At 42.1% G+C, this 18,450-nt stretch overlaps 1 protein-coding gene across 1 annotated transcript in view; it reads left to right on the forward strand.

The window, feature by feature from the left end:
- The window catches only part of YES1 (YES proto-oncogene 1, Src family tyrosine kinase), a gene marked incomplete in the record, with an annotated part of 1,508,191 nt that overhangs the window by 942,878 nt on the left and 546,863 nt on the right, over positions 1 to 18,450 (forward strand). Inside the window, 1 exon segment of the mRNA XM_044065234.1 lies at positions 16,122 to 16,220. Coding sequence (XP_043921169.1) covers positions 16,122 to 16,220 — 99 coding nt within the window.

Below are 18,450 nucleotides of genomic sequence, written 5' to 3' on the forward strand. Positions count from 1 at the left end.
TCATACAATCCACCAGTGTCAATCAATATGCAGAATCCATGCAGAAGTATAAGTCATCTGAATAGTTCCACATTAAAGAGATCTGAAACCAATGAAGAGGTTGTTGCTAGAAAAAAAACTTTATATTTCAGTGTTTCATTTACAAATTCAGTGCCTGTTGCCCTTGACGAATAAATTGCATGTGCTACATTAAAATAAATGGTAAGTTGGTATATTGCAATAGGGAATGGGTGGCAGGCTGAAAAACAGGTTCACAGTTATTAGGTGTCTCATCCAAAGGAGGACATACTAAGAACTGCAGTACCATACCTCCTTAAAATACAAATGTACATGCTGTATGAATAGAACCTACAGCCCTTTGCATAAAGATGCAAGTATGCTACCTGCTGTGCTAACACTGCTTTAAAATTCTATACCACAATAATGATACCATTTGCTAAACAAAACAGTTGCACCTAAATTCCACCTGTTAGAGCTAACTAGGGCATTTCTCTGACTGTCGCACACACACACACACACACACACACACACACACACACACACACACACACACACACACACACCTCAACTTTAGTGCAAGAAATACATAAATAGATTTTTTCAAAGTTACAACTGTAAACTCTGTGTGACCATGGTGTGCGTTTGTTTTTGACAGAAAGGTATAAGGGAACTCATGGCTATGTATTTAGTTTAATCTCTCTGTACTGAAGTACTCCCTACCATGATGCTGCTTAAATAGTGTGTTTGCATTCAGAAACTTTTACGGTTTTTATACTGAATTTTATAGCTACATGAATTAGAAAATAACCAATTTCCTTTTCAGAGCCTAAGCTAAACAGTCCACTCCTTACAAGTACTGCTTCCCCTGGAAAACATCTATATATGCATCAAAAAGACCTAGTTCAAGACCGATGACAGCACTCCTTTAATGCAGGATTTCAATACCTGCCACAAGTTCAGGCCTACCACCTTAGATGAAAGGGTGATGATGTCTACATATTCTCAAAGAACATTTCATCTCCAGACTTGCTAGGTGAGATAATGACGTGGAATTCCTCTGCATCCAGCTTAGCATCAACAAAACTCCGTACTGTGTCATACCTAACTATAGGTCCCTCTATGTACCCCATCAGTCCATATCTCCTAACTGATATGGTGTCCCTATGCATTAAGCCAACACCATTATTCTAGGAGACTTCAATCACATTTTCTTCCAAAATTGCCATTTTGAGGAAGGATTATTAGGGGAGAGCAACATTTTGTGCCAAAATTGGGGACAATGGAGAGGTTTGGATATTCCTAATTCTACAAAGCAATTTGCACATACCTCTTAATTCAGGAAATCTGGACAAGGCTAAATATATTGGGGCAACATATAAAGTTGCTCTTGTATAAACTTGACAGTTGATAGAATAACAGGTCTTGCATTAGCATGCATTTTTCTGAAGGTTATGACGCCTGAAACTCAAATGTCTGTCATTTAGTGAGTTCATTGTATGAGGAACAAAACAAAATAAGAAGCAAATATCTATTCATTCTGCAAAGATATGGACAACTGAGAGGTATAGTTCAACCAGGGCTGTCTGAGTTTGCTCCAGTATCATAGTCCCAACACATCAGCGAACCAAACACTTAAATACACAAAAACATACTCTGAGGCTCTAAATAAAAATCTACCTAAGCAACAGAGACCTCCAAAGCAGACATCCAAGCAAACGCTACCTCAAAACAAAACATGCACAACACATAGCCCACAAAGTCAGTGTGCCAAGCAGCCACAGCCCTTAAGGCTGAATAACACACCTGATACTCTTGTAATAGGTGACTCTATTGTCAGACACACTGACTTCCTGCTCACCAGGCTGAATAAAGAGAAGGTCATGGTGAGCTGCCTGTCGGGTGCTAGGATCCGTCACATAACGCAAGCACTCAGGTCACTCCAAAGCAAATACAAATATAGCTCAGTCATTGTACATGCTGGTGTGAATGACCTGAGGCACCTCCCTGGACTACATGAAAAGAGACATAGAGGAGCTCTATGATCATGTAGCCCAGGCTGGTATGACCCTGACCTTGAGCAGCATCTTACCCTCACCTAGAATGATGCCACAGTACAAAGACAAAATGATCGATTTTAACAATTGGCTAAAATGTTGGTGTCATTCAAAGGGGATCCAGTGTCTGTCAGCCTGGGATGACATGCTCGACAAGCCACGTTGCTTCACTAGGGACAGCTTGCACCTGTCACCACTGGGCTTTCAGATATTGGCAAAGGCTCTTGCCACCTCCATAGTGCCTTTTTTAGGCAAGGCTCAAAAGTCAAACCCACTCCATAGACAGCACAAGGAACAAGAAACTAAGGGTAATGCTGCTAAATGCCAGAAGTGTTAACCTCAAGATGCACGCACTCGAAGCTCTCCTCAGTATGGAGAACATAGATATCTGTGCAGTGACAGAAACCTGGTTCAAGGCTCCAGAGAGCACCCCAGCACTACCAGGCTATACCTCATATCATGCTTTTCGGCCCCAAAACCCGGACCGAACCACAAAAGGAGGGGGAGTTTCCATATTTATCAAGGATATCCACATGTATTTGTTTTTTCTGGAGGTCAAGCACTGTAATCAGATACAGTTGAAGCAAGTAACTCTTTAAGGAGTCTTGGTATAAGTGGAATGAATATCACAATTTAACTATGGCAAACTAAAACTGTACTTTAATAATCCCATAATTAAGCTATAAAAAAACAAATAAAACAAAATGTCTTATAATTGGAACCAATTATTCCCCCTTACAAAAAACAACTACATACATACAAAACTGTAAAGTACAAATCATTTTATTCAAACAGATTCACAGCATTTTCATTTTATAGCAAGACTTCCTTAGACTCTGATGAAAAGTCTTGTTACAAAATGAAAGCACTGGGAATTTGTTTCCATAAAGTGGTTTGTTCTTATTTTGGCGATTTAAATATATTTTCTGTAATAAGCCCCCCCCCCCCTTTCAAAAAAAGCAATCTTAACATGGAAAAGAAAATGCCATTTGTCTGCCATCAGGTCTGTCCCTTGGCTATGCACATGTAATATAACAGAAAAACACACAACATTCTTTTGTAAGTTAGAAAATTGACTGGGGTGCTTAGGAAAGGGCACTGTGCTGAATGACAGATCCAGATCAGTAAATGACTGAAAAGGCAGATAGAACTGGTAGGTAACATTTCTTCAAACAGAATGTGCCAATGAATTTTCATTATTTTGTGTAAGCGTCAACCAACCCTAACACTCTGTTGAAATGTTGGGACTTTCAAAGGCGGGGGTCAACTTGCAGCTTGTGAGAAAGTGACTAGCAGCAATGTCTGTTCCACATTATATCCATAACTCTGTTCCCTTGACATCCCAGTACAGCACAGAATACAACTCCAAATGTCACAACATATAGTTACAGCGATTGCTTTCTGCTTAGAAAAATAAAAATAAAGACAGAAGAGGGCAATCCAATCACCCCATAATGAGTGACAGGAGTCAGTAAGCAAAGCTATGAAAAAATGCTATGGACTGTATTTAGCTTACTTTGATGAAACTGCCCTTGTGATTCTTCAGCAACAGGGCCAGCTTCTGAACATGGACACACATCCAACTTCACATCTTTCCCTATTTTCATTCATTCACACACACACACACACACACACACACACACACACACACACACACACACACACTTACTTTGAAAGTGTCCCATCTTCCGCTCGCGAATCCGTCCGTTTCAGTTCCCGCTCGTGGTCCCATTTTCCGCTTGCGAACCCCAAAACCGTCTGTCCATCTGAGTTCCCGCTCGCAAAAGTTGAAAATATGCACGCGATGATGTCAGCACACCCGCGACCGTTCTTCTTAAAGAAGAACGCATGATGTCAGCACCTGCCTGCGGGCGCCCTTGGTTCTAGGCTGGTGGGGTGCTATGTATAATAAAAAAGTGCTATATCAGAGTAGAAAGTACTTTAGGAGCAAGTGCAAGCTTCTCAGCTAGAGAATAGTCACCTTAGGAGTCTAGTATAGCAGGATCTTTCAGATAGAGAAAAGGCTGTTTGGTTAGAAGTAGAGTTCAAGAGAAGCTGTTCTAAGGGAAAAAATGAAGAGTTGACTTTAGGTAGCCTGAATAGTTTAACCCCAATTAACCGCCGCTGCTCTTGTGTGCTCCTGTGGCAATTCCGCACTAAATCACGCTAACGCGCGCTTTAGCGTGCTTTATAGCAGGGGGTTGAAAAGAGCTAGGAATTGACCCAAAATGGCCAATGGACTACTAGTTTCTGGCTGATACCACTCCGAAATGGACAAATAGGCTGCTCAGTGCTTCCCACTCCCACTGGTAAACAAAGAAGCTTCCTTTTTCCAAATAAGGATATGGAACAGTTTCAGGAACAAAGACAAAGCCCAGGGATCAGCAAACTCTGATACTGGACTATTCTAGTTCAGTAAGGTGGGAAACAGGAGATATTTTTTTGTTTTTTTTTGTTTTTTTTCAGAAACAGAGAAGAAAAACAGTCAATAAATGCTTTAAATGCTATAAATCGGCTAGCGCACTTGAGTGTGTAGCCTACAGATACTATTTGCAACAATTGGAAACTTAAAGTGCAAAAAACAGTTTAGACATAATAAATCAGTTTAAATGCAGTAGCAAACAGGCGAAAATGCAGTCGCTAGATAGTAAACAGTAGAAAAGCTACAAAAATAATACTTATATCAGGAAAAAGTCACTCTTTTGCTCTCTGCTGCTTGAATCACTCTGCAAGGATGTTAATTGAATGTATGAACATTTTAATTAGTTAGGAGACACCATTGGTAGATTCAAATAACATCTGACTTATAAATTTAGCACACTGAGCACTGTTTAGCTTTTCTGATGAAGTGCATGTCGACGAAAACGCACTGAGAACTGTAGCAGCGTTATTGTTTTTGTTTCTGTTCTGTGAGGTTTGTTCGTGGAGTGAAAATAAACATCTCTTGCTGATCTGCTGTGCCTGTCTTTTGAGCTATCACTTAATGCTAGGAGAGTTTCCATTCTAGAGGCTGTTACTTTCTTCAATACCTTATTTGATCTTCCACAAAGACAATGTCTTTCTATACCAAGCCCGCCTTCCCAAAGTGGCTTCTGAGGCAAACATGAATCAGCCAATTAACTTGACAGTCTTTTTTTTCCCATATTATTCCAGTTAAGGCAACAATATCCTACATACTCTGGATGTACTTAAGCAACTTAGATTTTACAGTCATAGAACCAAATCTTTCAGGAAAGATTTGCAACTCCCCCTCTCATTTGCATTTAACAAACCGGGATCTTTGAGTGTCCAGAGCCCACCCTATCTAGGTGGCTTTCAGATTGCATTTGTTATACATACTCAATTCAAAGTCAGCCTTTACCATCCAAGCCCAGGCTTGTTCCACCAGATCTGTTTCCACTTTAACAGCTTTTTCAGGAATTCCTCAATTGACAATATTTGTGCAGCAACAACATGGCCTATATTGCATACTTTTGTTAAGCACTACAAATTAGATGCTATATCAAGAGTAAGAGCCTCCTTTGGGGAATACTGTCCTCATAGGTCTCCTGTCATGACACTACCCAAGTGTTTTTGTAGCTTGGGATTCTAACCTGTAAAGTTTCAGCCAGAAACTAGTAGTCCATTGGTCGTTTTGGGCCAATTCCTAGCTCCTTTCAGCCCCCTGCTATAAAACACGCTAAACACGCATTTTCCAGCTTGTACCAACTCAGCACAGATCCTCGTGGTAGCCTGCAGAGTGATCCAAGCAGCAGAGAGCTAAAAGAGTGACTTTCTACCAGATATAAGTATTTTTTGTGGCTTTCCCACTGTTATTTAAGCTAGCGACTGCATTTCGCTTGTTTTACTGCTACTTTAAGTGATTTCTGCATTTTACACTGTTTATTGCACTTTAAGTTACTAATTGTTGCAAATTGTTTCTGTAGGCTACACACTAAAGTGCGCTAGCCGATTTACAGCATTTACTGTCTGTTTTTTTCCTTGTCTCTGTAGTAAAACAAAAAAATCTCTTGTTTTCCCGCCTTACTGAACTAGAGTAGTCCAGTTTCAGAGTTGCTGATCCCTGGGCTTTGTTTTTAGTTCCTGTTACTGATCCATTGCCTTATTAGGAAGGAGGGAAGTTTCTTTGCTTACCAGTGGGAGTGGGAAGCACTGAGCGGCCTTCTTGTCTGATTTGGTGAAGTTTCAGCCAGAAACTAGTAGTCCATTGGTCGTTTTGGGCCAATTCCTAGCTCCCTTCAGCCCCCTGCTATAAAACACGCTAAACGCTGAAGCGATTTAGCTGAGTTACCACTGCTGCACACAAGAGCAGCGGTTAAACAAGGTTAAACTATTTGGGCCATCTAAATTCCACTCTTCCAATTTTCCCTTAAAACTACCTTCCTCGAGCTGTACTGCTGATCTAACCAGCATATCCTATAACTGAAAAGTTCATCTCTACTTGATTCCCAAGTAGACTATTCTCTATCTGTAAAGCCTAGCACTTACTCCTACAGTACTTGCACCTTGATAAAGCACTCTTATTATAGATAGTACCCCACCAGCCTAAAACCCACTTCCCCCGGAGTCCTTTGAAAGTCTCTTTATCTACTACTTCTAGTATGTCGAGGGATCAGTTGCTAGTGTCCTCTCCAGCTCAACTGGTGAACCTGGGAATATTGAGGCAATGTTACAACTGCCTCATGTACACAGACAAACCTCTCCTTCTCCCACAAAACACAAATACATGCGAGAGATGCAACTATACGGCCAAACTGGAGGCTGAGCTCTCTCAACATAGGACTGGCAAGACCAGACAGGAGGAGAAGGTAACCACACACAATACATACCCAGTCACACATGGTACCATCACAACTTCAAATCATACACATACTCACACAAAGACATACTGGAGGCTCTGATCAAAAATTTACCAAAACAGCAGAGGCCACCAAAGCAGACACCCAAACAACTACCACCTCACGACCCAACACATGCAACACATAGACCACACAGTCAGAGTGTCAAACAGTCACAGCCCTTAAGGCCAAACAAAATGCCAGACACACTTGTCATTTGGTGATTCCATAGTCAGACACACTGACGTCCCGCTCACCAGACTGAGTAAAGAGAAGGTCACAGTAAGCTGCCTGTCGGGCGCTAGAATCCACAACATAACGCAAGCACTCAGGTCTCTCAACAGCAGGTACAAGTACGACTCAGTCATTGTCCACGCTGGTGTCAACGACCTGAGACGTACCTCCTTGGACTACATGAAAAGGGACATCGAGGAGCTCTCTGATTATGTAGCCCAGGCAGGTATGACCCTGACCTTGAGCAGTATCCTACCTTCACCTAGAATGATGCCACAATACAGTGATAAGATGATCAGCTTTAATAATTGGCTTAAATTCTGGTGTCATTCAAAGGGGATCCAATGTCTGTCTGCCTGGGATGACATGCTGGACAAGCCACGCTGCTTCGCAAGGGACGGCTTGCACCTGTCACCCTGGGCTTCCGGATATTGGCAAAGGCTCTTGCCACCCCCATAGTGCCTTTTTTAGGCAAGGCTCAAATTCTAAACCTACCACCCTAGAACACAAAAAAGGAAAAAACTAAGGGTAATGCTGCTCAATGCCAGACGTCTCAATCTCAAGATGCACGCACTCGAGGCCCTTCTCAATATGGAGAACATCGATGTCTGTGCTGTGACAGAAACCTGGTTCAAGGCTCCTGAGAGCACCCCAGCACTAACAGGTTTCACCTCATATCATGCCCGCCCCAAAATCCGGACAACACCAAGAAAGGAGGGGTGTCCATATTCATAAAGGACACCCACACCTCAAGGTTGGTGGCAACGCACGATGCATCGGAGACCATCCAGGTGCAATTAACCATAGGCAAGACTGCTCTGCAATTTGTAGCATGTTACAGGCCACCCTCTCAAACTCTGGAACCTCACATGGCCTTCCTGAAAACATTGGAGGGGATAAATGTTTCTCCAAACACCATCATACTAGGTGACTTCAACTACCCTAATATAGACTGGGAACACTACTCAAGCCGAACACTCTAACCCAAAGATTCCTGGAGTTCATAAACTCAAATGCCATGGAACAACTAGTCACCATCCCCACAAGAGGAGAAAACATACTTGATCTCATCATCACGAACATGGGATCAAAATGTTCAACACCGAAGTATACCCCTCACTGGTGAGATCAGATCATAAACTAATCTCGCTGGAGGTCCTCATCCCGCCCCACCTGAAACAAAAAGACCACAGTGAAAAACTTCTCAAAAGCCGATTTCACACTTCTAAAAACTAGTGTGGTCTCCTTTAAGGCCCCTGAACCAGTGGTAAACATTACTCAAACCGCTGAATCACTTACAAATGCCTTCTACCAGCACCTACAGGACTGCATGGATCAGGCAATCCCAAACAAAACTAAGACTCTCTGTACCAAAGGCAAGCATCCAGTCTGGTGGACCCCAGCCATAAACAAGCTCTACAACAAAAGGAGGAAGCTACTACAAGATAGAGCAAAATCCTTGAAAGGTAAGACACCTTTGATCATTATAAGTAAAAACTAAGAGCTCTCATAAAATCATCCAAGGCAAATTTTGAGAGAAAAATCGCCAAGGACTCTAAAGAGAATCATAAGGCCTTCTTTAGCTATGTTAGAAACCTAGGAGGAAACTCCCAGATATGCTCAGAATTAGTTCAAAATGATGTGAAAATTACTGAATCTACACACATTGCCAACATACTGGCTGACAGGTTCAGTGCAAACTTCTCCCCAAAAGGAGAGATATCTATTCCAGAGGATTGTAGCCCCCAAACATCTCCAACGCCCAGGTGAGAACTGCCCTCACTAAGGCAAAAAACACAGCATCCATGGGACCGGATGGTGTCCCCGGCTGTGTGCTTCATGAACTCAACGAGGAATTAAACCCACAGTTAGGACAGCTGTTTAATCTTAGCCTCACCTCAGGATACGTACCCAAGGAGTGGCGCATGGCGACTGTGGTCCCACTTCATAAGGGCGGTGCCTCCACAGACCCTGGAAATTACCGCCCCATTAGCTTGACAAGCCTTATCTTTAAAGCCATGGAGAGGATCATAATGGAACTCATAAATAAAGACATAGGGAACTTGCAGACTTTGGATCCAACTCAGTTTGGCTTTGTCAAAGGCAGATCCTGCCTTTTAAACTTGGTTGACTTTTTCGAGACAGTCACCAAGGCCATTGATGAGGGAAAGGCAGTCCATACAGCCTACCTCGACCTGGCAAAGGCCTTCGACACAATACCCCACTCAGGTATCATCGAAAAACTCATCAGCTTGAATGTAAACCCATACATCACAAGATGGGTTGCAAACTGGCTAAGTGACAGAACCCACAGGGTCAGAGTTGCTGGAGCCATGTCAGACTCAAAGCCTGTCACAAGTGGTGTCCCACAGGGCTCAGTCCTGGGTCCACTCTTGTTCGGCATCTACTTTTCTGAAGTACAAGCAAACACAGGAGGGTTATGGCTGACAAAGTTTGCAGATGACTGCAAACTGGGCCATAGTCGAAAACACATCTGACACAGATATCCTCCAGAAGGGCCTCACAGAAACGGATAACTGGTGCCAGAGCCATGGCCTGAAGTTAAACGCCAAAAATGCATAGTCATACCCTTCGGGAAAAACAAGGTTACCCCTAGCTACCATATAGGTGGCAATCCACTGAGCACAGAAAAGTCATCAGAGATCTGGGGATCCAGGTTGACAGTAGCCTTCGCTTGACACTCATGTTGCTAAAGTAGTTAGGAAAACCTTCTATATCACCCACCTGATCATGAAGGGATTCACATCTAGATCAAGGGAGGTCATCGTCCCTCTGTACTCATCACTTATTAGACCTATGATTGAGTACAATGCCCGCTCGAATGTATCTGACCAGACACCTGCTGCAGCTTGAAAGGCCCCAAAAGTTCCTCACCAAAAGGATAAATGGTCTCAAAATTATGTCTTATGCTGCCCGACTGAAAGAACTCCAGCTCTATTCAGTCTCATACCGCTTGCTCAGAGGTGACCTGTGCCTGACATATAAGGCCATGTCAAACCCAGATTTGATGAATATGCTTCACCACACAAAATCTAGATCCCTCAGTACCACAAGGGCGGCAGTCTTAAACCTTGACACGGTTATAAATAGAACGTGCTGGAGGGACAGATTCATCACCCAGAGACTCCCTATGCTGTGGAACAAAATCCCGGTACATGTGAGGCAGAGCACCTCTCTGGCCTTGTTCAAGAGGAATCCTGACCAATGGATGGGAGATTGCAGATATACCCCAGGGATTACTTCAGTGTCACTGCTTGACAGAGGCACAGCAAAATGATAGGCATAGTTTTTATTCAAACTAAAGGGGTGGCGAAAGCCACATAACTATGGGCTAGGCTTATAAATGCCCTTGGGCAGATAGCCTAGTATGAACCTATGAACCTATGTAAGTCAGAGTGCATGGACTAAATGAATAAGATACTGTAGTTATGTACTTATGATGACACTGGATCATTTCATTCACATCTGTCCAATAGGAAAACCCTCCCCGTATCCCCCTCCCAAATTTTCACTTTATAAGACCTTCTTTGTCATGCACTGCCTTGAATCCTTTCACTTGTTAGGCCAAACTCAGTCTGAGGTATTTACACACGTTACAGCATGAAAGGAAGAGAATTCTGCAAGAGGCTTGAGGCAGGAGCATGAGTTTTCCCAGGTCTGATGTGACAAACATGTTGCAGACTTAAGTCATATCGGATGGATGTGAATGAAAGGATCTAGCGTTATGGTAATTATAGAACTACTATATGCTTAACATCCACAAATTCCAATAAGAAGTTACTTGCATCTCCAAACTAAGCAAAAAGTCTTAATTATGCTTAAAATAATTTTCTAATTACAACTGTATCTGTTTCTCAATCATCTGTTGTTTTTTCTTTGATTATTACAGTAGAGAGTCAATTATCCAAACTGATTGGGACCTACGGTAGTTCAGATAATCAAACTGTTCAGATAATCAAACATATAATTGAACTGGATAAAAAACTTCTAAAATCTTGTTTTTTTCTGCATTCAGGAATACACTTTTCAACGATTCAGTGATTCCAGTAGACAATAAAGAATGTTTTTCATACACGAGCTGGCTACAGGCCTGGCTACAAGCTCACAAAACATGCTCAAGCGAATGTGTAATGTTTACATATTATTCAGATGTTATGATTTTTCCTACCCGAAAACTTTGGAAGGTCGGTTCAAATAATTGACATTCGGATAATTGAAGTTTGGATAATCGACTGTACTGTACTTGGTTTTAAATTCTATACATTTTATCCTGTAAAATTAAAAATATGCATCAAAATATTTAAGAATAAATTCACTCAACAGTATATGTTTTAATACAGGTACAGTTTTAGGATGTGGGAATATATTAAAGGTGGTATTCAATGGTTCATTCTTAATTTCTTTATTTCTTAAAGTATCTTTGAAAATAAATGATTTCTTAGGCAACATATTTTACTTAAAATCTTCATGGAAACCAGTTTTGCATGATCCAGAACCCTTTGTTCATGGCAGTCAACTTTGCAGTACTAAGCCTTGAAACTTCATTCCATGCAGAACCCTGCAGCTTGCCTGAATACCAGAGCCTTTCATCATCCTCCAGACGACTGACTACTTCTACTGATGACATCAGGACATTGGTGCTATACACTGTACGTTGCTCAGAACCATCTTCAGTTCTTTCTTGCCCTGTAGCCTGGTGCACAGGACTCCATTGTTAACATCACTCTGTGTGTTGGACCATCACAGATAAGTACTTTGTTGGGACCTTCATTATTTTGTTAGCCGTTTCTAATCTGCTCATGTGTAAGAGGGTTGTTAATTGCTGCTTGACAGGGAGAGCCAAATACTTGACCGATTTGGCAGTACAATTTATTCTTCAGCCACCATGGCCGTGAAAGCTCTGAATTGCCAGTTCCATATGCTCAAATACCTTCAGTCACTAGAGGAACAGATTAAAACCAAGGCAGAGGGCATGCTGCACAACAGCCTCCAGAGAGATACCCTGGAATTGTGTTGTTACCCACCAGGTATTCAGACACTTATTCAAATGTGGCTTTGATGTATTGGTTGCATCATGCAGGGCGGCTGCTACAAGGTCAGCTGCACATAGATGATCCTGGTTGACAACTCTGCTCCTTTCTTACCAGGTTAAAATAGAACTCCTAGAGGCTACCTTAAATAAGGAGTTCCTGTTTGGACCCCCTGCCAGAGAAGTGTTTGAGAGACTGGACAAAAAAGGAAGCAGATGAAATCTGTCCCATCTCCTAATCACAGAGTTTTACCCATCTCCTAATCACAGATTTAATAGAAATTATCCTAACAAGCCCTTTCCACCCAAGCATGAAAAAAGTGTAAAATTTTGGTGGGTTGGGGGTCAGGCCTGCCCCCTCCCTGAGCAGCTGTCATTACTCCCAGCAATTCCCTTTTAAACCCAGAATCTCACCCCAGCCCTCCCCCTTCAATCTAGGTGAAAGACTTTCCTTTTTCATCACTCAGTGGGACGAAATTACTCAACACAAATGGGTCCTACAGATCATAAATGTTAATCCCTCCATATCTGGAGGATTCTACTATTTTTAGGTATCTCACTCATGCCTATAAACCAAAGAAAATTCATTCCTCCTCTTATTCAGCACCTCAAAGACCCACAGAGAAAGTGAGCACAGGAGTGAAAGGCACAGTGTTCTACTCCTGCCTCTTCTTACCTGGAGACCCACCCTCGGTCTTTCCAGATTAAAATAATTTCTAGAAGTACCAAAATTCAGAATGCTGACTACAAAAACTACTGCCCCTTCCATTTCCAGGAGCATCGACGGTGACTCTGGAACTGAAGATTGCACACCTTCATGTTCTTATTTTATAGGAGCACAGGAGATTCTTGTGATTTTTTTTTCCAGGTAGCAGGGTTACACTGCCATTTGTGCTTTACCATTTTGATTAATTTCCTGTGCCCAGAGTATTTAGCAAATGTTTGGCAGCATTTGCTGCCTGTTGCAAAAGAGGGGTCTGTATTTACCATTACTTACACAATTGTGTGATTCAGGCCACAAGTCACACACAACTTCTGACAGCAATGCAAATCACCATGGATTGCTTTTAGAAGATAGGGCTAACACTCAATGTCCAGAAGTCACAGCTGTCCTTCAGTACCAGGAGTACCTTACTGGGGGCAGTCATAGGTTGTGTTCAATAGAAGGGATTTCTACCAGAGAACAAAATCTTTTCTTTCAGATTATCTCAAGAACCTCATGAGCAAACAAATTGTTACTGCAAAGGAATTCCAAAGTTATGTGGCTTCTTGCTTCTTAATGATTCCATTGGCGAAACTGCACATAAGAAAGATCCAGTGGTTCCTCAGGAACTGTTGGTGAGCGCACCAGCATTCCCTGGTGATAAGTGTACCCCACCTACTTTGCTTCAAGAAAAAGATCCAGTGGGGGAGAGTAATGTCATAAACAACCCAAGGGCACCATTTAAGCTCCCAGACACAGAGCAGACCCTAACAGACAGCCCTGACCTAGCCTGGGCAGCTGACTTGTGTAAATTCAGGATTCGGTGGACCTGGCATAGGCTGCAGGCAAACTAGCACATAGGGTAAAAGAAGTGATGGCAGTGATTTCAGCATTAAAAGCTTTTCAAGAAAGTTGACTCCAGCACCTACAAAAATTCTCATAGGCAACATTACAGTCATGTGATGTGTAAACAAAAGGGGAGGAACACATTACTACACCCTTTACAGGCTAGCTGTGGAACATTGGCTTATGGTACAACAACTAGACATCACACCCATAGCTTCATGTATATCAGGTCAGGGCAGTCTAATAGCAGAGTCACAGCAGAAGCTTCCTAGACCCTGGGGAATGGATGTTAAAGTGGAGTGTTTTCCTAGAACTGACACAACTGTGGTGTGCCAGAAGTAGACATCTTTGCTTCCCTAGAGAACAGCTCAGCAAGTTCTGCTCAAGAATACTCAGAGATTTTTAAAGCAGATGTCTTTTCCTCCTAATGGACAGACAGAGCTTCTTTGACTTTCAGCTAATACCCTCATCCCCAGGATATTACAGAAGATGGAGTCAGAGAGGCTACCATGATTCTAATAGTTCCCCTAGTAGCCCAGGCAGCAATGGTTTTCCCTCTCCTTGCATTTAGCAAGGGGAAAACCACACACTTACCCCCCTTCGTGGACTTGTTAACCCAGAACAAGGGGTGTCTCATTCATCACAACCTGAAAAACCCTCAAATTAACAGACTAGACTGAATTAGAAGCCATTCATCCAGATGGTCTTTCTATCATGAAAAGCTAGGAAAGAGAGCGCCAGGAAGTCGTATATGGCTAAGTGGAAAAGGTTCAGTCTGGTGGAAAGGTAACGATATTGCACCTAGTCAAGCAACTTTGCAACAGATGCTAGAATACAGCTCATTTCTATACAAACAAGAACCTTAATATTCTAGCATTATGGTCCATGTTCATGCTACCTCTGCATGCCTGCCTATGTCCCTACAAGTCTGTGCTCAACCCCACATGAAACAGTTTCTGAAGAGGATACTGTAACTCAGACCAACCAGAAGGGAACCAGTTCCCTCTTGGGATTTGAACTGTGCGCATGAACTTGTGGCTTCAGCCCCCATCAAACTACTCTCAAAGAAGACAGCCCTGTTGCTAGCACTAATGTCATTCAGCATGGCTTATGTCTGAGTTACAAGCCCTGATGGGCAAGGATCCTTTTTTAATTTTTCATATTGACAGAGTTTCTTTGAGAACCATACTACTCTTCCTAATGTCCAAGGTGGTATCTGAGATTTCTTTGAAATTAGTTCATCCCACTCCTTGTATTCTTCCCAAACACTCAAAACAAGGGAGAAAGAATCATCCATTTTCTGGATGTGCACAGACAACTAAGATTCTGCTTCACAGAATAAATTTTTTTCAAGCATATCTGACCAACTTTTAGTAGCTTTTGCAGATGGAAAACCAGTAGGCAGACCATCTTTAAATGGCTTAACAGCATCTCTCCTTCCTCTCACAGCATGGCAGGCAGCCCCCAAGGAAGATTAGAGCCCATTCCACTATGACAAAATCCATGACCACTGCTATCGTAAAAGGAAACCCTAATTGGAACATTTTAGACGTGGCCACCTTGCACTCTGTACACACATTCACCAAATGCTACAATCTAGGCAGTACACACATTCACCAAATGCTACAATCTAGGCAGGATTTGGCTGTGCTATCCTGCCTAGTCTACTGTCGCAGGACATAGGATCTTTTTAACTTTCCCGGTAGAGAAGCTTTGGGAATCCTTCCTAAATCTTAGTCCTGCAACATTGACTACAATAAACATAATACACAGTACAATGAGTAGATAATTTACTGTATTTGTAGATGTTAGAGCTGATCAGTGCTGCAGTACCCTTTCCCTCCCTTCTTCCCCTCAGTTGATTCCTTTTCTCAACTTTAGAGTTGGGGTGGGTCTTCCCATCATTGCCAGTCCTATTCTTCCAGTACTGCCTAGCCCAGGACTCTGGACATCAGTAGGATTAGTTGTTCAGGTCATTCTCCACCAGTGGACCCCATTAAACCATAAGGATTGAGGGAATAAAGACCTGAAGATGGTGCTAACCAACGTATCTCTTCTACCACAGACATCCTGACGACATTTGGCTGAGGACATTTGTTGGCTGGGGATGGTAAAGACTTGGTACTGATGTACTGATCTACTTGTACATCTATGATTATGGTAAGTTATATACACAAATGTACTTTCTGAGAGATCCTAAGTGAACCACCAACATATTTATAAGCTGTGAATTTATGTGAAGCTGTCATTCTGTTCAGAACTGTATCTTACTGTTGCACTAGCATTCCTTTATAAATCTTCAGCTGTCAGGTTTACTGCTGTGCATTTTGTGTTTGGTAGGATTTGCTGATGGCTATTGCTCTGTTCTTTGGATTAAGATTTAAATTTTGTTTCAGGGAAGGAGACTGGTGGGAAGCCAGGTCACTCACTACAGGAAACAGTGGATACATTCCTAGCAACTATGTTGCACCTGCAGACTCCATTCAGGCAGAAGAGTAAGTGTTATTGTCACACTTCATTTTCATTTCACCAAACTGTAACTGAAGTAAAATTTTAAGTGGACTGGTTCATAGACTTGTATGTATACAGTTTATTGCAGCCAATCATCTGGCATGGTTTTGGAAGGTAGGAGGAAGTTAGAGTACTCAGAGAAAAATCCGTGCAGAGGGGAATTAACTTTCCAAGAGCTGAATTGAGTAGTTTTGTTTAGTGCAATGCTTAAATTTAACATAAATCTAGTAACAACCCCAACCCCATCTCCAAAATGGGTTGAGGATGGATGGATAATCAATCTAATTTGAATTTTTTGGATTTAAAACAAGAATTTCTCTTTTCCCCTACATACAAAAATACCTGAATTAGTATATTTAAGTAGTGGGGGTATGGGAGCATAGCCCTCCATATTGGGGAGTGCAAGGGGGTGAACTCATCCTTTCAAAAATGCTTCTTTTTTTTTTTCTTTTTTTTTTTAGCCTAGAACCCCGTACTGGCCGTTGAACCCTGTCCTCCTTGCTATTCTGTGAATCGTTGTTCCTCTGTGCAAGAGCCCTTTGGTGCATTCATTCCCTGTGGTAAAATTGAGGAGACCAACAAGAAGCATGGCTATGATGGGACCAAGGGAGCAGCCACCATGGGCAGAAGGTGTCAGGGAGTATGTTTGGAAAGTGCAGTTCCTGTATGCTTTTCATTTGTGGCATTTCTTGCTACAGTTAAAAATAGAAGCGTAAGCACCAGAACTGCAGAGTGGACTTTTTTTTTATTGGGGGTAGGGACAGATTGGGGACCAACACCAGCCACTATACGAGCCAGATATGACTCTGAAACCAACATTTATGCCATTATCCATTCACACTCTGGGAGACTGTGAATTTCCATTAAGCCCTAACCTCCCCTATGCATGTCTTATTGTCCATGAGGTTGGCACTCAGTGAGTCTTTGAGCTATCTGTTTATGCCACCACATGCAGTATAATCAATTGACCCTGCCCCCCTACTTTTACAGTGTACCCCTGTATGTGTATAATCTCTGGTCTCCACCAAGTATATAGCTATGGAGACTATCTCTAACATGTGTGCCCCCCCCCCCACCCAAAGAGAGGTAAGCAGGTTGAATGTTGTCATTCTTCTCCCCAATGCCTGCTCCAGCAGACACCTGAGCCGGTAAGGGTAAACTGGATCAAAGGCAAGACTATTCTGCTACACCAGGGGGGCTTAAAATGCTGTTTACTGAGTTTTTTGTTATCTTTTATGTTGTTGATTTTCTTTGTAAATGTCACCATTTCATGATTGCACTTATGAGTGAATGTCCATCGCAAAATGTCATATTTCTGTCATGGGGATGTTCAGTCCTGGGCAGTGTATTATCATTCAATGAACCACTTAAAACTCCTGTAGTGGGAATTGTTTGAAACTTTGTCCACTTAAGTGTGTGACAGAATCCATTCCATTAAGTAAAATGAGTATCCATCTGCTTACTGGACATTTTAGTTGTACGTTAACTCCACAGCTGCTTTGTTGTGTAATCAGTAACTGGCATTTAACCCTTTTGTTTGATACACCAAACTAGACCATTTATGGCAGAAGTTACAAACTGTTATTTTTTCCTGATATGAAGTGGTGGTTAGAGTGAATATAGGGGGGAGCTGAGACACTTCAGCTGCTAATTGTGTATGTGACAGATATTGATAGTAGATAAATTTTACGTGACTTATTCAGTTTACCTTTTTATGTTAGTACTGCTCACATTATCAATCTGTTCCAAACACTATATTGCTTTCTCTGCAGTCTTTTTTTTTTTTTTCATCCTGTGAGGGCTTCAAGCTGTTTTGAATTTTAACTTGTTTAAGGTTGACCCTATACCATGTTTTTCACTAGGCATGTGTAAGTTCGATGCAGGCCAGCCATGTAAGCTCAGAGTGAACAGTCTTGTAAAGTAAGACTATAGCAAATGTTGCCTTTTTTATGTGGTTGGCTTTGTGCCTGGTCCGTGGAAGGCCCTCCCTTTTGTAGAGAGATAACTATTGCAGTCCACCATTCATTTGGCACAAATAATGTCTGGAGGCTATGGGTAAATTAGAGATTCTAGCAAGCCTGACAGGTCATGTTTCATTCTCTTCAGGTGCATCATTTGATATCAGAGCCCATTGAAGCAGTGTTCATGTCTTGAACAAGCATATGAGGACCTGTGTGATTGTTGGTGGAGAAATGCTGGAGGAATTTCTGGGGG

This window comes from Protopterus annectens, chromosome 3.part0 (assembly GCF_019279795.1).
Source record: "Protopterus annectens isolate FY-2018-M chromosome 3.part0, PAN1.0, whole genome shotgun sequence".
Classification (NCBI taxonomy): domain Eukaryota; kingdom Metazoa; phylum Chordata; order Ceratodontiformes; family Protopteridae; genus Protopterus; species Protopterus annectens.